At 54.2% G+C, this 21,295-nt stretch overlaps 1 protein-coding gene and 1 long non-coding RNA gene across 12 annotated transcripts in view; one reads left to right on the plus strand and one right to left on the minus strand.

Moving 5' to 3' along the window:
* Nucleotides 1–21,295, plus strand: part of LOC116780009 — an 893,112-nt gene that overhangs the window by 294,358 nt on the left and 577,459 nt on the right. The gene's annotated exons all lie outside the window — the stretch shown is intronic.
* On the minus strand, nucleotides 633–19,349 carry LOC116779995 (tropomyosin beta chain-like). 11 transcript variants are annotated; one of them, XM_032674506.1, is made up of 9 exons: nucleotides 19,236–19,349; nucleotides 18,352–18,477; nucleotides 7,454–7,587; nucleotides 6,295–6,412; nucleotides 6,088–6,158; nucleotides 5,282–5,357; nucleotides 5,090–5,152; nucleotides 3,742–3,811; nucleotides 633–715 (listed from the first exon to the last, which is right to left on the minus strand). In XM_032674506.1, exons 1-9 carry the CDS (start codon nucleotides 19,347–19,349, stop codon nucleotides 633–635), a joined length of 855 nt encoding a protein of 284 aa, XP_032530397.1. The 11 variants fall into 11 exon arrangements, with proteins under 11 accessions (XP_032530397.1, XP_032530396.1, XP_032530403.1 ...); XM_032674505.1 differs by lacking the exon at nucleotides 5,282–5,357 and adding an exon at nucleotides 5,784–5,859; XM_032674507.1 differs by lacking the exon at nucleotides 633–715 and adding an exon at nucleotides 1,912–1,991.

The raw sequence follows: 21,295 nt of genomic DNA on the forward strand, positions 1-21,295 counted from the left end.
TGTATAAGTGCTCAGATGGCATCATGAACATGAACCGTGAAACAGACTCCATGAAGAGATCAAAGACTTGGGTTTCCCCAAGTGCCAGGCAGGTAGCATGCCAGTTGTGGAAGGGGACATGTCAGTGACATATCTTTATCATTGTGCACTTGAAGAGGATGGCCAGTTTGGACTGAGTTTGGAGGTTTTCAGTGCATCACAAGGAGGTGATGGAGACATGGGAACGTAGCCCAAACCATGCGCATTATTGCTCTCAGCCCTCCATGGTTGTGAAGGATATTCTTATGCTGGCCATATCCCACCCTGGACCCAAGACCCTGTAGAGCTTCCTTGCGAGAACTGGGCAGAGAGTCCCCCATCACATCTTCCAGTGCCTGTGCTCTCCTGCAAGGACCAAGCACAGCCATCCATCTTGTCAAACTACTTTAATATTTGGATATGAAGACAGGACAGAGTCAGTCAGGCTGTGCACAGAGAAGACACCCCTGAGCCATGGTGTAAGGTTGCAGGGCTTCCCTTCTCAATGGATATGTGGATTTGGCCAAGACGCAGTTCAGCTGATGACATCCTGAGCATGCTAGTGGGGTGCACATGTGGGGTAGGGAAGAGGGACGGGTTCTCCCCAGGGCAGCTCAGAGGTTGTTCAGCTCAACAAGGGTCTGATCCAGGACCTGCTGGATGCCCACGTTCTCCTCTTTGGCACTGGCCAGACTCTCTGTAAACACAAGGGACACAGCCAGAGCATACCCAGGTACAGTCAGACCCACACACACCACACCAAGCACAGACACACACAAACAGACATTTCAGTATGGCACCAGCCTCCAGCTGCATAGGCTGTCCCTGTGGAGCAAACAACCCCACCACTGGCAAGGATGTCTAGCCACTCTGGGATCTACCAAGGCAGCAAGGCCAGCTGGGTCAGTCACTCAGGGTGGATGGTCCCCACTCTTTGGCATTTCCATCCTCCCATGGCACTTTGTTGCTCACAGCCAGGCCCTCCACAGCATGGATACCACTGATAGATACCCCTTCCCCAGCCAGCTACCAGTATGGCCCCATCTCCCTGCTCTGCTCACAGCACATTCTGCCCCGGCATCACCACCATTTGCCTGTGGGCTTACACACAAACCCTTAGTCAGGAAAAGCAGAGAGCCAGAGCAGGTTGCATGACCCAGAGGTGCTTTGTCAAGAAGAGAGACAGCAGTCTGGGAAGGTGAGCAGAGAGAACAGCAGAGAGAGAAGGAGCAGAGCTAACAAGGCTTCAAGAATGAGCTCTTCTGGACAACCTGGCTGCCAAGGCACCCTCTTTCTGTGCTCACTTCCAAACAGCATTCTCCTTCCCTCTGGAGATGGGAATGGGATGAGAGTTCTGCCCACCCAGTCCTGTCTCCCAGAGCTCCTGGCCAGGCTCTTCCCTATCTCAGGTTTGGGGTAATGGGTGCTACCAGGTCTCCAGTTCCTGTCCCAGCCCTCACAGTACCCTGCAGGGACCCCATTCTGAGGGGATCCTCCATGCATCGCCTGGGATGACCAGAGTGAGGGGGAAGAGGCTGGCTGCCAACCCCTGGGAGAAGGGAAGGAAGGCAGTGATACAAGCTACCTCATCCCTCCCTGGCAGGGCTAGACCGATGCTGGGGGACAGCCATCACTGCATAGGTATCCCAGGACATCAGAAAACTCCTCGTTTCTCTCCCTCCCAAGAAAAACTGATCAGCTTCAGAGGACTCCCTAACCCCCCCCAAGCAGGTCAATTACCCCCAGGAGGATAAGCCAAGGTTCCAGTGCACTTCCTAACCCCAGCAGGGAGTGGGGAGGCACTCCCATCCTCGAGCCAGCCTGGCATAAGGCAGGGAGTGGGGGTGGCAGCCTAGGTGCAGTAGTCTGGCTGGGCTGGGAGTTCTCAACAGCTCAGTTGTTAAGTTTGGTAAGGATGACTTGCAGCTTGTTAGCGAGAATGTGGTTTTTCTTGGCCTCCTGTTGGGAGTGTTCTATAGAAAAGGAGAGGTCAGTACAGCAGAGGGAAGAAAGAAAGGTAAGTTAGTCAAAAGAGACAGCATTCCACAAAGCCCTTGCTGGAAACCCTGCTCCTTCCCAGACAGCAACTGGGAATGAGTTGGGCTGGCAGGAAGAGGCAGCTAGTCTTTGGGCAGGAACAGGGCTGTGGGTCCATCAATTCAGGGACAGAGTTGTGGGGCAGGGTAGAATGCTGAGGAAGGAGAATGAGGATCAGGGTCCCATTTAGGGCCAGGGATCACTGCTGAAGGGTAGGGTTAGCCCCTTTGGTGTGGGAGGGTGATGAAGGAATGATGCCAGGGACTGCTGCTTGTGGGCAATGTCCAGGAGTGAGGAGAGAAAATGGACAGGACCAGGTCTAACCCTGATATTTCATGCCAAAAGAGTCATAAAGAAGGTGGCACAAGATGAGGAAAGCTGTGTCAGAGAACCAGGGGGTGGTGGGGGTCATCCCCTGGGTGGAGGCGCAAAGGGCCCTGTCCCACTCAGTCTGGCAGCTGGGGCTGTTCCAGGGGTCCTGCAGTTGCGAGCTGCCTGCAACCACCTCCTATCACCTAGCTGCCAGCACTTGCATGAAACAGACAGATGAACATGAAAAAAACAAAGGAGAAATGGAGGAGAGAAAATGCTTTATTGAGACCAGCTCAGTATACTCAGAGGGACAGAACAGAAAAAAAAGTCATGAAATGTAAACTGAACAGCAATGTGCAAAGGACAGAAGGGAGGAGCGGGGGCCTGGGGGCTGTCTGCCTGGGGATGGGCTGCCTGCACAACCTAACTCTCCCCTCCATCCCAAAGGTCTAAGCCTTCATCTCTGTTTTGGTGGTGGAGGGGTCACTTTCCCTGTGCAGGTCTTCCCCCTGCCCTGGGCTCAGCAAGCAGAATCAGGGGGTTTTGTTGGAGAAATATGGGGGGCAGATGTCCCCTGGTGCTTGTGCTACCAGGGAGCTGAGGAGGGAGCTGCTGAAGTGAAGGACTCCTGGGCACAGCTCTGTTTCCTGTTGGGTAATGCTGTGGCATGAACCTGCAATTGCATGGGCACCAAACCCAGCATGAGGGGGTCCTGGGTGCTGTTCCCCTTCTCTGCCAAACACCCCTAAACACTTACACCTTGTCTCCCCACAAAGAGGGGTATTGTGATAACAACCTGGGTTGACTCCTGTCCCAAAGGAGATGATGGACAGGCATGGGCTGGGAAGGACAGAGGGGACAGAGCAGGCAGGGAGAGAGAAAGGTGGGATGGCCAGGCAGGCAAGTGGCTGAGCAGGAGAGGGGGTGTGATGTTAGTGCCCAGCAGGGGGCTCAGAGGGAGGTGATGTCATTAAGTGCATTGTCCAGCTCCTCACTGATGGCTTTGTACTTCATCTTCTGCGCATACACTTCATCTGCAGGCAGGCAGGAGGTGGGTGGGTGGCAGGCAGTAGAGTAAGGATGGGGGATGGGCAGCAAAGAGAGAGAGGGTGGCTGTGAGCAGGGGGCCAAGGGTAGCAGGAGCATGTGGACACAGGTGATGTGGATGAAACCTTATTCCCCACCTGAGGGCAGAGCCACAGATCCCAGCATCTCTGTGCCCCCGCACTGGACACCACAGCGTCCAGCCTCCCCCCTTCCAGGACCCCTGCCCAGCCCCTCACCCTGGTCAAGCCCTGTCTGGCCCTACTGGGGCCACATCTTGGGCAGTGCTCCCTGGGAAAGAGGGACACAGGGACAGTGAGGACATTTTACCTTCTAGATCATCGATGGTTTTCTCCAGCTTCGCCACAGACCGCTCTGCAAACTCCGCACGGGTCTCAGCCTACAGGAGTGCAGGGGAGAGAGGGTAAGCTGCAGGGCACAACAGGGATGGAGCATGATGCACTGCACCCCAAATCTGCCTCATCTACATCTCCTGTATTCCCCCCCCCATGAGCCCTCCCCTGGGAAAGGTGAGGGACAAAGGCCCCATGGACCCCCATGCCCTAAACTAACAGCAGGGGTGAGAGCTTGCCCTCTGTAATGGTTTTAAGTATTAGGCCTTCCTTCCTGGTCGCCAGGAAGGAAGGAAGGAAGTATTCCATCCTATTCCTTTACATAATCCAAACATATAGATGGAGAGAGAAGCCTCTTTCTCTCTTCCGGCGAGGTTTGGAGACAGCAGATTCCCCGCAGTCGGTCTAGCCTCTGTAGGGGAGCTGGGGCCTGGCTGGGCCTACGGGGCCTGTTGTTCCTGCTGATCCGGAGTCCGGTAGAGTGGCGGTGGCATTTGGGGGATCGTGCTATCCCAAGGAAAGTAGTAAGATATTCTTTTGCTAATTCTTTAGTTTGCTAGATCCTGAGTTTTTGATTGTGTATATCTATTTTGGTTTTGTCCTTTTTTTAACTTCCCCCTTCCCTTTCCCTTTCCCTTTTGGAATTGTATATAATATTTCAACTGTATATAACTGTAACATATGTAAATACATTTATTTTAATATAGTTCGGCTAATCTGGATTTTTCATAGTTTTTTTTCTTTGCTCCTTGCTGGAGGTTTTTTTGTGCTGAGTCTTGGGACTCGACGGGGAGCCAAATAAAACTTAGACATCCTCAAAGGAATCAGTTGGGCAAAGTGCCTCCATGTTGGGCTTTCTGTTTATCCCAATCTGTCCTGACCACCAAAAGCATCATGGGAGCCCACACACTTCATAGGTTGTGTGTGCAACCAACACTAGACTGATCACTTCAAATCAGACATGGCTTGAAGTTGGTGTGTGCAGGGCATGAGCTCCTGCCAGCGCATGTCCTGGGAGCAGGACACCACACAGGGCAGAGGCAAGCAGAGGAACAGAGTGCAGCATGAGGCTGCAGGATGCAACCCCAGTGGAACTATGCGCCCTGGGGATGCAAACACCAGTCCTTCAGATGGGCCAGAGCCCCTCTCTGGGGTATCAGGATCCCATGGGGGCATCCCAGACCCAGACATCTGCCATGCTGCAAGGCCACAATTTGGGGAAGGGTGAGAGGACATGGGTGTAACAGGGTCAAAATCCACAGGGGATGGCAAACTTGTGCCTGCGCCAGCCCCTCTCTTGGGGGTCTCAGCCCCACACCCCTTACCTCCTTCAGCTTTTCACCTAGAAGCTTGATTTCCTCCTCATACTTGTCCTCCTTGGTGGAATACTGTAGAGACAGATGGGCAGTCATGAGCCCCACAGGACACCTCTGACCATACTTCACTTCAGTGGAGGACCCCAGCAGCCCCAGACCCTGCGCACTCTGCCCAGCCCCAGCAACCCCTCTGGGTCCTACCTTGTCAGCCTGGGCCTCCAGGGACTTCAAGTTGTTGGTGACAATTTTCAGCTCCTCCTCTAGATCACCACATTTACTACATCCCAAGCAGGGTCAGCAGGAGTGGGAGTGGGGCCAAGGGGAAGGTGAAAGGAAGGAGCAGAAAGAGTGGGTAGAGAAGGAGGAAAGAAAGAGAGAGAATAAGTTGAGGAAGGAGAAAACTCAGGCAGTGCAGGTGCAGAAGGAACAGAGCCACTGCGAGCGGAAGCTGCTGAGACACATTTATTCATCTGTTCCTCATGCCTCCTTGCACAGACACCCTGTGCATCACTGCCAGCTGGGCTCCCACCAGCCCTGACAAGAAGGAGGGCAGGCACAGAGGGATGTGCCCACCAGAGAGGGAGGCAAGGGGAGGTTGTGGCAGAGGCAGTAGTGCAGAGAGGAGAGGTGGCTCACACAGTTTAAGGGATAGCGACAGAGAGAGGGGGCTGCTGTGGATAGCCCTGCACCCTTGCCCCAGTACCTCTTCCTCTGAGGCAATGAGGGATTTGAGAGTCTGGTCCATGGTCCGCAGCTCTTCTTCCAATTGTCTCACTCGGCTGGGGCAGAAGAGGAACACCCCGGGGAGGGGCAGCAGAGAACAGGGTCAAGGATGTGCAGGTTGGAATCCCCCTGCCCCCAACCTGTGAGCCCAGGGACCACCCTGACAGCAGAACCTGCTGTTCCTGGGGAAGGATATTCCCATTCCCACACAGACATACAGCCACCCCCCCCAGCTGCTAGGGACTCAGGGACTCTTCACGCTGCCCACTGGGAGCCCAACTCACCTCTCCGCTACCTCTGCCCTCTCCTCTGAGCGCTCCAGCTCTCCCTCAAGGACAACCAGCTTGCGGGCAACCTGTTGACAGCAGCAAGGAGCACACATCAGCCCCATACTTGCCCTGGCTTGGGACACAGGGCTATGGGGAGGCAGCCCAGGGTGTTGCCAGGGAATCAGCACTGGGGGAAGGGGACACGTGAGTGTGGGCACGCACCTCCTCGTATTTGTGGTCAGCCTCCTCTGCTATGTGCTTCGCCTCCTTCAGCTGCATTTCCTGGAGCTCCATCTTCTCCTCGTCCTTCATGGCCCTGTTTTCAATGACCTTCATGCCTCTGAGGAAAGTACGAGACAAAATATGTTACTGTGGATCAAGGTGGCACCTGCATCTCCCATCCACTGTGCCCTAACCCTGCCATCCTCCAGCTCCAGAGATTTGGGACACTGGCATTCATTGGCCACCTCACACAGTAGGGTCACACTAGTGGTACGCCAAGGATGCTCCTGTGCACAATTAAAGCAGCGGACCTGACTCCAAGGCCACCCCAGGGCTGTGTCCCAGACCAAGATGTGGTCACAGTGCCTCTCAACCAGGCAGGTCCTGAACTCATCATTCAGGGGGGTAAAAACATGTGCAGTCCATGATGAACTGGCCACAACCTCCACAGAAGCAGTCTGACAGGCTAGCAACCTTTAGGAAATACTAGAAAAAATCCCGTCACAAAGCCTTTTCCCATTCAGGAATGATGCTCACAAGCAGGGGGTCACCAAACCCACATGAACCCCCTCAACAGGGACTCCTGCAGACTCTTTTCTCGCTCAGATGCTGCTGCTCAAACTGGTCTTTGCCAATGGAGGGGAGAGTTCACATAACTGCCAGGAATGCTGTGATGCCCTTGCCTGCATGGCTTCTGCCTGGTAAACCTGCTTGCTATGAGGATGGGGAAGCACACTGCAGGACTTCTTTTTGAATGAGGCTGACTTGTTCTCAAAGGTCAAGCACAGTTCCCAGGCACAGAAGTCCCCTCCTGGGCCATTGCTCAACTCTCAAGCAGAAGAGGCTGCTCTGGGACAGAAAACAGGCTCCGAGCACCTTCTGGTTTCAGTTGTAGACTGATATTTGTATAAACACCAGATCAAATTTTTCAGAATTTTATGGGTTCCGTGGAAATTTCAAAGCATGCCAAGAATGCCCATATCTGGGGGACTTCTCTGCATTGTGGCTTTGCTCTTTCCTTTTGGAGGTCTGCAGGAAAACCAATGCAAACCCCATAAGATCACTTCAGGGGGATCCCCAAACCCCACTGCAAAACCAAGGGAGCTGCCTGCAATCAAGGGTGACCTGAGACCACCCTCTCTGTCCCTCCCTGTCACACCTCTCGCTCTCATCAGCTGCCTTCTCAGCCTCCTCCAGCTTCTGCAGGGCAGTGGTCAGGCGTTCTTGAGCTCGGTCCAGTTCCTCCTCCACCAGCTGGATACGGCGATTCAGAGAAGCCACTTCAGCCTCAGCCTGGGGGAGCAGAAACCCCTTGGTCACTCCATATGACATATATGTCTCACTATATATAAAAAGTATAGCACCCTGAAAGGGTGCTCAGAGCAAGGGATTGTCCCTGGGAATATCCCTGGGTTTGAGTATAGGTGGCTGGGGGAAAAGTAGGGATTGAAAGGCTTGCCCTAACCATCTTAGTGAGGAAGTAGCTTGTGTGCCCCTATGAGGTTGCGAGCTATGCTGGTGATGGTACATGCCTTCGGCAGGGTCTCCCATGCCAGAAAGGTCAAAACTGTAGAAACAGATAAAATGTGTCCATGGGCAGGATGGGCTCACTAGCCTTCCAGCAGTCATCCTAGGAGAAGGACAACTCTAATTCCAAACCCAGGTAAATGGAGTTCACTTAGCCCTGTAAGGCCATCCATCTAAGAGAAGGACACTCTAATCAAACCTACATCCTAAGGACCTCACTGTCAGCGTCCAAGCTTGCTAGGCTCTAGCAGATGAACCTTAGGATTAAAGGGTGGGTCCAGTTCTGCACATGCTGCGTCTCACCTAAAAAATCCATGGCACAGGCTTGCGGTGGATGAAAAGACAGAATGGGAGAAATATGTTGCCTGGAAAAGCATTAATGGAATCTGAATGGACTTTTTACTCACTGAATAATCCACCCAGCAGACTGGCAGTTTTTCCCCAGTTTACTGTTGTGTGCTTATGAATCCTTGTACACCCCGGTTTATTGTCAAAATTTATAGATCCTGCTGTACCTCCATATTGTCCCCATTTCTCCCTCAAGCTTCCCCTTTGAAAGTTGTTTATCTCTTCTTCTCCCCTGTTTTCCCATGCCTCTGTTACTGATTAGCTGTAGCTATCACAGTGCAGAGAGAGCTACCATTAGCCAGCTCCCTCAGATACCCTGGAGTGCCACCCATCTTTCCCCTGTCCCCCTACCACATCTTTCCCTGAGCTGTCAATCTCTTGCACCTCCCTAGTTTGGAATCCACCCCTCAAACCGCGGTTTTTTAAACCCTTGTTTCCCTTGAATAAACTGGCATTGCAGTACGAGACCTCAACTACGTCCGAACCCTAATTGCAGTGCTTGGTCCAATTTCCCCTATCCCAGCGGACCGTGGTACAGGCTCGAGGGTTATATCCACATTTGTAAAGCCCTGTAGCGACAGGCGAGGGTTGAAATGGCAGGTGATAAGATGCACTGGAAGCCACAGACCCAATCCTGCATACAGGCAATTCAGGACATTGGTTGCCTAAGACTGACCCCGGAGATGACAGTCTCGTTTGGCAGCATCCTGAATGATCAAACAGCCTTTTTCAAGGAGAGCACTGCTTGCTCCACATGGAGAGGGGCCTAGAAAAGGTGGTCTAACCAAAGCTCATCTCCACCCTTCACCCGTTTGGTTAACCGTGGCCAACGGGCATCTTCTGATGCCATCAAACAAAGTTTAAGAGACAAAGGCATAGATCTACCTTCAAAGGTGTACCCAAATTGACACTCACATGCTGGAACATCAGAACCATGCTTGATACTGTGGACAGTGGATGTCCTGAGCGTCATTCTGCCCTAATTGCCCATGAACTGTCACATCTCAACATCGACATTGCTGCTCTCAGTTAAGTTCGTCTCCACGAGGAAGGCAGCCTTAGGGAACATGGTGCTGGCTATACACTCTTTTGGCCAGGTAAACCCAGAACCGAAAGGCATCTTTCAGGAGTTGGTTTCATGATTAAAAACTCTATTGTCCCTAAACTTGAAAATCTACCGACAGGTCATTCTGATCGCAGTATCTCCTTACGCCTTCCACTACACAACAAGCAACATGTTGTCCTCATTAGTATATATTTCCCAACTCTGCAAGCTGCCCCTGCCAAAAAAGATAAATTTTATACCGACCTGCGCCGCCTTACCCAAAAGATTCTGCCAGATGATAAGATCATTATCCTTGGTGATTTCAACGCCAGAGTAGGTAAGAATTTTGAAGCCTGGAAAGGAGTATTAGGCAAGCATGGTGTTGGAAACTGCAACAATAATGGACGCCTTCTGCTAGAATTCTGTGCGGAGCAACAGCTTGCCATCACCAACACTATCTTTCAGCAGAAAAATAGTCTGAAGACAACCTGGATGCATCCTAGATCTAAGCATTGGCACCTCACTGATTATGTCTTGGTGCGATGGAGGGATGTCCATCATACCCTTGTGATGCCTAGTGCAGAATGTCAAACAGATCATCGACTGGTGCACTGTAAACTTAACTTCAACCTTAAGTTCAAAGTTAAAAGGGGCAGTATCCCAAGGAGGAGACTCCAAGTTAACAATCTTCAAACAGCTACAGTGAGAGACAGATTCCAGGCAAATCTTCAAACTAGGCTCGAAAATCATTCAATCCCTCTCCTGAAACACTTTGGCACCATATTAGAAACAGTATCCTGCAGTCCTCTGAAGAATCCTTAGGGTTCTCCTTCAAGAAGAACAAGGACTGATTTGATGAAAAGAATCAAGAGATCCAGGAATTGTTGAGGAAGAACTGCTCACCAAGCACACCTTGCTCAGCCATACTGTCATGTAAGAAAAGCAGCCTTTTGCCTTGCATGCAGCAAGCTCCAACAGAAACTCTGTGACATCCAGAACAAGTGGTGGATCAGTCTAGCAGGAAAAATTCAATTATGCGCAGATACAGGTGATTACAGAGGATTCTATGAGGCCTTGAAAACAGCATATGGGCCTACATACCAAGTCCAAAGCCCTCTACACAGTGCAGATGGTCAAATGCTTCTGACAGATAAAACCTCCATTCTGAATCAATGGTCTGAACACTTTCAGACTCTTTTCAGTACTAGCCGTGTAGATCAAGACTCAGCAATTCAGTACATCACACAACAACCGGTGAAGAATGAATTGGATATTGCCCCTGCTATGGGAGAAACTCTTAAGGCCATACAGCAGGTAAAAATCGGCAAGGCAGCTGGGGTTGATGGAATTCCACCTGAAGTCTGGAAACATGGGGGTCAAGTACTCCATGCTAAATTTCACGAGTTTGTGGTGCATTGTTGGAACTAAGCGAACTACGTTCAGACCTTCGTGATGCAGTCATCATCACCTTGTATAAGAAGAAAGGAGATAAATCAGACTGTTCAAATTACCGAGGTATTACTCTGCTCTCCATTACTGGCAAAATCCTGGTAAGAATACTTTTGAAAAGACTAATACCCGCTATAGCAGAAGGAATCCTACCTGAAAGCCAGTGTGGTTTCAGAGCCAACAGGAGTACCACAGACATGGTATTTGTTCTCAGACAACTGCAAGAGAAGTGTAAGGAACAGAACAAAGGTCTCTATGTAACCTTTGTCGACCTCACCAAGGCTTTTGATACTGTGAGCAGAAAAGGTCTATGGCAGATTTTGGAACATTTAGGTTGTCCCCCTAAGTTCCTTAAAATGATCATCTCACTTTGTGAGGATCAGCATGGCCAAGTCAGATATGGCGATACACTTTCTGAGCCCTTTCTAATAACCAGTGGTGTGAAACAAAGCTGTGTTCTTGCACCAACCCTATTCACAATCTTTTTCAGCATGATGCTCCAAAGGGCCACAGCAGACCTCGATGAAGAAGATGGTATCTACATTCGATATTGTACTGATGGAAGTCTATTCAACCTTAGGTGACTAAAGGCCCATAAGACCTTAAATGCTGCTTTACGCTGACGATGACGCCCTCATCGCCCATACAGAAGTAGCTCTGCAGTGTTTAACATCCTGTTTTGCAGAGGTTATTGAGTTTTTTGGGCTGGAGGTTAGCTTAAAGAAGACAAATTTTCTATCAACCTGCACTTCAGGAAGTCTTCCATCATCCCCATATCACCATTGGCGAATCAGAGCTCAAATCAGTCCATCAGTTTAATTACCTAGGTTGCCGCATCTCCTTGGATGGTAAGATTGATGGAGAGATAGACAACAGGTTAGCTAAGGCATATAGAGCTTTCGGAAAACTCCATAAAAGAGTTTGGCAAAATAAACACTTGAAGAAAAGTACAAAGATCAGTGTTTACAGAGTCATTGTGCTGTCTACTCTTTTATATGGATCTGAATCATGGGTCATTTACCACCATCACCTGCGACTCTTAGAACACTTCCATCAGCGTTGCCTCCGTACAGTCCTAAACATCCACTGGTCAGATTACGTGACTAATATGTCTGTTCTAGAACAAGCAGCAGTCACGAGTATTGAGGCCATGTTGCTGAGAACACAGCTGCATTGGGCAGGACACATCTCAAGGATGAAGGACTACCGCCTCCCCAAGATCATGCTTTATGGTGAACTTGCCACTGGCTGCCGCAAGAGAGGAGCCCCAAAGAGAAGATACAAGGACTCCCTGAAACAAAGTCTCAGCCTTGGCCATATTGATCACCATAACTGGTCTACTCTGGCCTCCAATCGGGAGGTTTGGAGACACACTCTCTATGACACTGCTGCTTCTTTTGAGAACACATGCAGGATCACTCTCAAGGAGAAAAGACAACGCAGAAAGAACCGTGTCTTGTCGATACCACCTAAGGAGTCTTTCCGCTGTGCCTTTTGCAACCGGACCTGTCTATCTCGCATTGGCCTTTTTAGCCACCAGCGTGCTAGTAGCAAATGTGGGTAGAGCCTTCCCAAATCTTTGTTTGCAAAGCCTAGCCATGATGGTATAAAAAGCATTTTCAGCAGTTATTTTTGCATTGACTATCCAAAACACCCCTTGACACCATGCAACAAGCCCATCTGGGCTCCTTTCTATAGGGACAATGGGGCTCTCTCCATCCCTAGCACTCTGTTTGATGCTGGCTCCTCCTGGCCATGCAACCCGAGCCCAGTACGTGCAGTGCCCCCACACCTCCAGCTCCTGCCTTGGAGAGGGATGAAGCACGTTCACCAGGGTAGGGTGGCTGGAGCAGCTGCACCATCATGGGGATGCTATCTGGGGTTTGCAGAGCAGTGAGTAAACAGGGAGGAATGCCCTGTACAGTTTTGCTTACAAAAGGAGATTGGAGCCACTAGTAGATTTCCTGTTTAAAGAGGTGGCAGAGTGAGTTGGGAACCTCTTCTGGGGGCACCCTCCCCAGCCCTGTGCAACAGGGTATCCCAAAGCTGAGCACAGATCCCCTGCCCCCTCCCTCCCCTTCCCTGGCTGATGTACAATGTGGTGCTGGGGGCAATGGAGCATGTTGCCCTCAGCAGGTTGGAGCCCAGCCAAACCACAGCTGCTGGGGCCTGAAAGACCATGGCTCCCTGTTTTCCCAGGCTCCCTGCACATGGGACCAGGAGCCAGGGCTGTCTGGGAGCAGTGGCTCCGGCCCCTGCCAGCCCTTTGACACCTGACCCCACAGTCTTTCTATTTGGTAAAGGTCTCCTGCCTGCTCCGTCACCACCACCGTGAAATGCTTCAGGAAGGAATGTTTTCCATGGAGAATGCTCAGCCGTTGGAATGGGTTGCCCAGGGAGGGGGTGGAGTCAGGTAAAGGTCTGCTGCCTGCTCCGTCACCACCACTGTGAAATGCTTCTTCAGCAGCTCCTGGCCCTGCTCCCCGTCAGAAGGGCTGTGGGGAGTTAAAACCCCAGATGCAAAGAGATGAGCAGCAATGAGACCCTGCTGTGGGGAGCAGCCCCATGCACCAAGAGGCAGGGAGACAGGCACCAACCACAGAATAATGTCTCCTGCTTATTCACAGGCTAGAGTGGGCATAGCCAGTTGCAGCACCCGACATTGGTCAGCCTCCTGTTCCAGAATTGGGAATGCCCATGGGGGACATTGGCCAAGCAGAGGGGCCATGGAAGTAGCAAGGAGGCTGCCCTGCTGAGCATCTATGGTCCCCATGGCAAGCTGGCAGGCACAGCTGGCACCAGTCCAAGTGGGCCAGCCTGGCAGTGTGCTGGGTGGGCGGCTAGCTCAAAAGCTGGCACAACAGCTGCCTCCACCCCATGAACACCCCTTTTCTGGGCTCACTGAGAGCTCATCCCTTGCCAAACTGTATAAGAGTTGGGGCTGGCCCCTGGCAGGACAATGCTCTGCTTGCAGCATCTGCCTCACCCCAGCAGGAGCTTTTTTTCCTAGACAATCATCCTCAAAGTGAGTCAGAGCTGCCCGGAAGGACACTCAGGAACATAAGTTCTCCAGCAGGACCCAGTGACCCCAATCTGCGGCTGCAGGAAGGGGCCATTTCCTCTGCACACAGTCAGAGTGACATTAGCCCGGGTACTGCACCCAGCTCTGTGACCCGTGGTGAGAATGTTAAAGGAGTGGGCATAGGAAAAAGAGAGAAAAAACTCACAAGCTCCAACAACAATAAAAAAGCCAAACCAGAAACAAGCTGCAGCCTGGAAATGCCATCCCACTGCCAGAGTGGAAATTTTGGCCCATGCGAAGGGGTGGTTTGTCCCCATATGCTAGAGAGCCAAAGGCTCTGGGACTGCTGTGGCCCAGACCGCAGAGCCTGCTGGAAGCCAGACAAGAGTCTGGGTGTGGGATTTTTAGCCGTGCACACAGCCGGCCTCCGAGGGAGGAGATCCTTTCCCAGGATGCGCCCGACCCTAAGCAGAGCCAAGGCAGAGCTGGCTGCTCCCTGGTGCCCCGTCAACAGGAGAAGCCCTAGGCAGCCCCGCCGCACGGAGTATCCCTCGAACGACCCATGAGGGAGGCAGCTGGAGGAGGCAGTCGGGAGGCAGCGATGCTGCCGTGGTAGCTGAATGAAAGGGCTGTCCAGCTCCCCCGGGACTTCTCTGAACTCCGACCCGGAGGCAGACAGCCCGGCTACCGGGGCAGGGGGGCGGTGGCCGGGGCCAGCCAGCGGGGAAGGATGCCGGCGGTGTTTTCGGAGCCGGTGGGGGCATCCCGGGGAGCTGCCGGAGCGCCCCCCGCCCCGCCATGACCCCGCGTCCTGCGCCTTACCCCCTCCCGGGCCTGCCGCTCGGCATCGGCCTCCCGCTGCAGGTGTTCGGCGCGCTCCTCCGCCTCGTCGACCACCTGTTGTAGGCTCTGGATCTTCTTTTTGACTGCGTCGATGGAGCTGATGCCTGCCATGGCGGGGGCTGCCAGCGGGGAGGCCACACCGCCAAGCCCTTTGTGGGACCCGCCCGACTCAGGCAGGAAGCACTCAGGCAGCGGCCGCTCCCGCTGCCCTGCCTCCATTCCTTCCTGCTCCTCCTGCTCCTACCCCTCCTCCTGCTACGGACCGACCTGGGCCACCGTTCCCCCGGGCAGCGTACACAGACCCCCCTGCAAGGTGCCCACCACCGGCAGGGGACAGTCTTCTATCAGGCGAGGTCCACAGTTCTCCCCACCCTAAATAGGACATAGTGTGCCCTCCTGGGCAAGACGCGTAGTCCTCCCCAGGCAGGGGTTACTGTCCCTACCCCTCCCCCCCCCCCCCCCCCCCCCCCAAGACAAGATGCACAACGGCTTCTGGGCAGTGCACACTGTTCCCCCTCCCTGGGCAGGGTGCATGATGCTCCCAGGATACAGGACATAGTCCCCCTCCAAGCAGAGCAGGGGTGCACAGTCCTATCAAACTCCCCCAGAATGATGTAGAGGAGCCTAGGGAGTCTGGGGGTGCCAGAGCCTGGCCCCTTCAAGCCCCCATGGACACTGGAACAATGTACCATGCTGCAGAGATGGGGGGGTCATGGGCTTTTGCCCCATAGGGGTCCTGGGGCAGAGCCCACTCCCAGGCATCCTCCTGGGGAACCTGGGGCTGGAGCTGCAGAGCACAACCATGTCCCCAGCACCCATCTCACTCAGCCCCTTGGCATCTGCTTCCCCAAGTAGGGACCTGGCTGGCAGCCCCGAAGGGGGCCCATGGTTCCCCCTGCATCCCCCAGCTGCCCTGGGGCTCTGCCCCATAGGGGAGTCCAGTTCCCAGCTCCCAGCTCTGCATCTTTGCCAGGGCACATGCTATGATCCATCAGGAGGGGCTGGCACTGTTGGCACTCAATCTTCCCTTACAGAGCTCTGACAGCTCCCAGGCAGCATAGGCTGCACTTCTCACTTGCCTCCAGGGACGCAGTTCCCAGGCTGACCTTGCTGGCTGCCCTTGGCTCCAGGATCAGGGGGCCTGGGGGGACCTGGCCACACCACCAGCAGAGTCCTGCAGCCCTGCGTCTCTCTGATAGAGGCAGTGCTGCTGGTCCCCTGGGAGCAAGTGGCCTCAGGCTTGGTCTTAGTCCTGCTGGTCCTGCACCACTCCCAGACCAATGCCTGGGTGCCAAGAGTACTCCCAGGCCAGTGCACGGGCCCAGAGTAGAAAGCAAGGTCCCCACCATCAAAGGGGCATGGGCAAGCTGGCTGTGGGCAGGAAGGGGGTAAGTTGAGGCGCAGCCACCCTACTGGGCTGTGTGCCTCTTTCTCTGGCCCCACCTAGGGATGCAGTCACTTCCCAGCAGAGCTCTGTTCCCTCCCACCAGCTCAAGGAATCGCCAAATAAGAGCAAAGTCTCAGCTGGTGAGAGCAAATGGGGCGGGAACTTGGGTGAAGCCTTTGGGGCTGGGGACAGACCACCAGCTGGGGATGCAGGGGGCTGGAGAGGGCTGCTCTGGCTAAACCTTCTGTCCTGGTTGCACCATGTCCAGCAGCCCCTGCCAGCATCATGCCATGGGCCTCACGGGCTATTCCTCCTGGGGACAAGGAGGCTGTGGGGCCATGGTGGCCTCACAGAGCTGCTGGGAAGGGGCTGCCAGTGCCATGGAGCTTCCAATTCAGGGACAGGTGCTCTCCAGTTTGTGCCACCATCTCACTCCCCTCCAAGTGCCTGGGAAGGTTGCATTTGCACCCCTTAGCGCAGTTCCTGTGGGCTTCCTGCACTGCCATGCTGGAGGCAGGGCAGTACTGGGGCAGGGGGAGATTTATTCTTTTAAGGCATTCGTTGACATTTTTGCCAAGACCAGGAACCTGCCTGGATCACTGTGATGGGCCCTGACCTGGCCAAGAGATGGGGATGCTCTGTGCTCACAGGCACACACTGTCCTGGCAGCCAAGGGGAGCACGATGGTCCCCAGGGAGGCAGGTGGGTGGGCTCTGGGGGTCTATCCTGCGCTTCCTTTGCCAGAGCTGGGAGCAACACTGTGGTTCATCCTGGGGAGGAGGAAACACATTCGTGTCCCTGGCATGGAGACCTGGTAACTTCCAGTACCCTGCACATGGCACAGTCTGTCCAGGTTTCAGCATGGCCTTGGCGCAACTGCTCCCAGCCCTGCCTGTAACACCCATCTGCAGCCAGCCTGCCCTCCCTGACACTGAAGGAGTACTCCTTTTCCCTGTCCAGCCTGTCCAGGGGTTGGTGGCTCACGTTCCTTGTATCTGTTGGGACAGGACTCTCCTTGCCGAAGCCCACAGACTTGCCAAGCCACTGTGGACCAAGAGTGCAGTAACTCACCCTCCCTGCCCAGAATGGCATTTCACAGCCTGATGTCATCAGCAAACTGCTCCGCACCTTGTGGTCAACGTCTGCCCTGTGCCACCATTTGCACCTTCCTCTGAGTCCCTCACATCAGCCAGATCTTGTACTGAGCTTGCTCTGTCCCATATCAGCATGGATCCAGTCAGACCAGTACAAATCCCTGCTACACACAACAGCCACCCTATCTAGCTTTACATGCCTGCCCCACGCCAAGATAAATGATGCCCTTCCAGAGGATCTTTAATGTTTTAATTACTTTGGTTTAGCAACTAACTAAACTGGGGTAGATCTGTAGGGTCAGCAAATAATGCTGGGGAACCCCTCAGGTGCTCCCTGGGGGCTCTGGGCCACCCCAGGGACATGTACTGCTACTGCTGATCCTTGTCTGCTCATCCCTATACTTGGCAGCCACCTCAGAGATTTGACACATCTCCCCCATTTATCTCCATAAATTATCTGGGACTGAAATTTTTGTTCTCAATCAATCCTAAAAAGCCTGACCATGCACTGCTGGCCGCAGTCCAGCCAGTTCCCCTTTATCTTCTCCTCCAGCTTCCCCTTTAACTTCTCCTCCAGTTTCCAGGGTTGGTTTTCATCAAAGGGCTGGCTATCAAAAGGAGGATTTATTTGTAGGGTGTCAAATACCCTGTGTGGCACCACAGGTCATTATACCCCATTCCTGAGTGGTCCCATGGCTGCACAAAGCTATTCCACCCTTCATCCTGGCCAGGCACAAGCCAATTTCAACACTTTTCTAATATCTCCCTGACGGGATCCATTTCCCAGAAGAAACATCAGTCACAGCACTAAATAAAACTCTTCCTGGCCTTGCCCTTGCCAGGGCATGTTGGACCCCAAAATGACCAAGCCTACCTCCCGAGACCCCAAACATCTTTCCTCACAGCCAGCTCTTGGCAGTTGGCCACAGGCAAGAACTTTTTCCATTTCTCTGCTCTTTTTTGCTTTCCTGCCAGTTTAGCAAGCACTGCAGACTGTTTTCTGTAAGCATTGCAGAGGCATATGCTTGGGGACCTGTGACACAGCTTGGGATGCTCATATCTGTTAGCGTTGGGGAGCCAGACAGGCAGCTGCCCACAAAGCTCCAGAGCTGACTGAGCGGTATCTGCCACAGCCTGCCTGGCCCCCACACTCTGAGAAGGATCTGGCCAGTCCCTGCCCTGCCCTGCATCTCAGCTGGGTTCAGTGTCAGCATCACAGGAATGGGATGCTGAGTCTTCCCCACAGACACCTTCCATATAAGGCCCTCTTCTTTCTTTGCATTCCCCCCCCCCCCATGTCTGGCACCGGTACAGGGGAGGAGTTGCTGGCACGCCTACATACGTCTGTAGCTTTCTTCTCCGCCTGCTCCAGCTTCTCCTGGGCCTCCTTGACAGACTCGGAGTACTTCTCCACCTCCTCCTCTGTGCCCTTCAGCTTCTTCTGCAGGCCCTGCTGTTCCTCCTCCAGCTGGAGAAGGGACAGAGGGTGAGGATCAGGAGGTTGGTAGTTCCCACAAGGTTGGGGAGGGGATAGCCATCCTCCTCCTGGGACGGCCAAGGCTGGGGGCATAGCAGGAGCATGCAGACATGCCCACTGTTGACTTTGGGGCCACATGTCCTCAGGGAGCCCTTGGTTCCCAGGGCCAGAGCAGCCTTCACCATCCCTGAGCCTGGTGGGGGTAAAGGGGTGGTGAGCTCCCTCCCTATGCAAGGGACTGGAAAGGTCCTGACTGGGGGGGACAGCTCCAGGGGGCACCGAGAAGGTTCCCATCTCTGTGGCTGGGGTGGGAGTACTCTATCCCCAAGGATCTCCCTGGCAGAGGGATAGGGAGGTGGCACTGTGGTGTCCCACAGACATGGCATGTTTGGGGGGAATGATGTGAGTAGTCAGGGGCAACATGCTGGACTGCTGATCCCCGGGGATGGGCACCCAGCAGGGTAAGGTCCCCAGGTACAGGCACCCAGTGGGTTGAGATCACAAGGGATGGGCACCCTTAGAGCTGGGATCTGCTGGCTGGACACCCAGTGAGGCAAGGTCCCCAGGGCAGAACACCCCTAGGACAGGAATCCCCAGGCTGGACACACAGCAGGTGCCAGTCCCCAGGGCTGGACACCCCTAGGTGGAGGATCCCCAGGCTAGACACCCAGCTAGACGGGGTGCCTGGGTCTGGACACCCTTAGGCAGGGGTCCCCAGGCAATGCCAGCTAAGCCCGTGGGACACCCACCTGCTTGCAGCGGTCCTCCGCCTGCTTCTTGTCGGCCTCCGCTTGCTCTGAGCGGTCAATGGCGTTCTCCTTGTCCAGTTTCAGCATCTGCATCTTTTTCTTGATGGCCTCCATGGGGACGGCGGGGCGGCGACCGGGTGCGGGGTGACGGCGGGATGCGGAACACCGGGGGCGGCGGGAGCACCGGCACTGCGCCCCCAGCCCCGCTACTCCGCCTAAGAACCGGGGAGGGGCCGCGCCGGGCGGAGGACGTCCCAGCACCTCCCCCGCCGCCCTCCAGCACCTTTTAGGGACAAGCTCGCCACTGGCTCTCGCACCGAGCGGAATGGGAGGGTGACACCCTCGGTGGACACCACCGCAACCTCGGCGCCGGACACCCACGGGGGCACCGGGCGAGGGACACCCCAGGGCACTGTGTGAGGGACGCTCTGGGACACTGCACTAGGGGTACCCCAGGGGCACTGGACTAGAGACACTGCAGAGCATTTCAATAGGGACATTTCTGGTGGCACTGGACTAGGGGGACACTGTTGCTTCTCACCACTGTGGGGGACATCCTGTGACTTTCCCTGCACTTGGGACATCCATGAACTGGCAGTGTGCTGTTACCATGCCCCAGGAATACCACCAGCCATCCACCCCCATGACTTGAGACCTGCTTCTGCTCCAGTCAGAACTGTCCCTGTGCTAGAGGACACTGCATGGCTGGCACTGTCCTAGGCACACCCTGTCACTGCATCCTGAGGCCTGGGACCCTGCTTCCTGGCACTGATTTGAGGGCACCTCAGAGACTGGCACAGCGATTGGGGACACCATGGGTTGGCACTGCAGTCTCGGGGATACTCACAGGCTGATTTCTCTCAGGGATGCCCATGGGCTATGATTGAATTTGGGGAGACCATGGACTGACACTGCATACATGGGGAAAATCCTCCAGGAGAGAAGCGACCTGAGCCCACAACCTTCCCATCCAACTCCTATGTAATGGTGGGACAGGAGGGCCTTAGCTCTGTGTAGGCTCCTTGGCACTCATCTCTCCACTGCTTTGCACCCTGGTGTCACCATCTCTGACACCCATGGGGACACCTGGCCCATGCACAGCCCATAGGGGAGCATTTCAGGGTGACACAGTGTGTGCGAACAACCAGCTGCCCTGCTTTGTCTTTCTGCTCTAAATATAGTCCACAGACAAAAAATTGCAAACCTTTCAGATTCCAGCTCCCCCAAAAATAGCACACACCTTAATAACACTCATAAATGCTTCTGGTGTTTTCCCAGCTGCAGGGAGGGCTCTGGATCAGGATGGGGGGGTGGGAGTGGGGAGGGCTCTGGATCAGGATGGGGGGGTGGGAGTGGGGCTGGAAGAATCTGGCAGAGGGGGCCGAAGGAGCAGCATGTGGGGAGGCTGAGATGGGATGGGGACAGGAGGAGTGCATGGGCTTTCCCAGTCCATTGCCCTGGGACAGCATCCAGCCCTTGCCTGCTGCAACTTTTCTGCAATGGTGCTCCAAGCAGAGAGGAGCAAAAAGTTTTTGAGAGCTGGAGAAAGTGGCTTTCTAGGAGCTCCAGCCCTGGGTTGCAGGGGGCATAGGAGGGATGGGAGCAACTGAGGACTGAAAGGCTGCTGGCACCAAAGAGAAAGCAGCAGAAGATCTACTACTGGACTCTGGAGAGCAACTATTAATACTGATGAATTAGGCACATATTTGGACAAGGAGAGTCAGTAACTGCCAGCACGTGGCTTCTGAGGGGAGGGGGAAGATGCGTCTCCTGACATTCCTGGGAGAGGATGGATGACTTTCTGTGAGATGCTTCAGCCCAGAGCAACTTCACGAGCTCAGCACTCAGGAAAGATGATGATGTGCATAGTGTGAGCAGCTAGGAAAGACAAGGCAGGGCTTCAGCCCTTGAATGTCCCCCTTGAAGGAGCAGTTCCCCCTTGCTGAGCCCTCCCCTTTGCTCCAGGCATCAGGGGCATCTCCAACCAGCACAGTTGGGGCCATCTGAGTGCCCAGGCCCATGAGTCTGCCCTCAAAACCATCCTCTGGAGTGGCCTCCAG

The sequence above is a fragment of the Chiroxiphia lanceolata genome, chromosome W, assembly GCF_009829145.1.
Source record: "Chiroxiphia lanceolata isolate bChiLan1 chromosome W, bChiLan1.pri, whole genome shotgun sequence".
In the NCBI taxonomy this organism is placed as follows: domain Eukaryota; kingdom Metazoa; phylum Chordata; class Aves; order Passeriformes; family Pipridae; genus Chiroxiphia; species Chiroxiphia lanceolata.

Excerpts from the sequence above, each read along its gene's own strand:
- LOC116779995 (XM_032674506.1), bottom strand. The coding sequence starts at position 19,349 with ATGGAGGCCATCAAGAAAAAGATGCAGATGCTGAAACTGGACAAGGAG. Across the intron at positions 18,478-19,235 it reads CGGAGGACCGCTGCAAGCAG|CTGGAGGAGGAACAGCAGGG; the intron begins GTGGGTGTCCCA and ends TCCCTTCTCCAG. Across the intron at positions 7,588-18,351 it reads CGGAGAAGAAAGCTACAGAC|GCTGAGGCTGAAGTGGCTTC; the intron begins GTATGTAGGCGT and ends CTGCTCCCCCAG.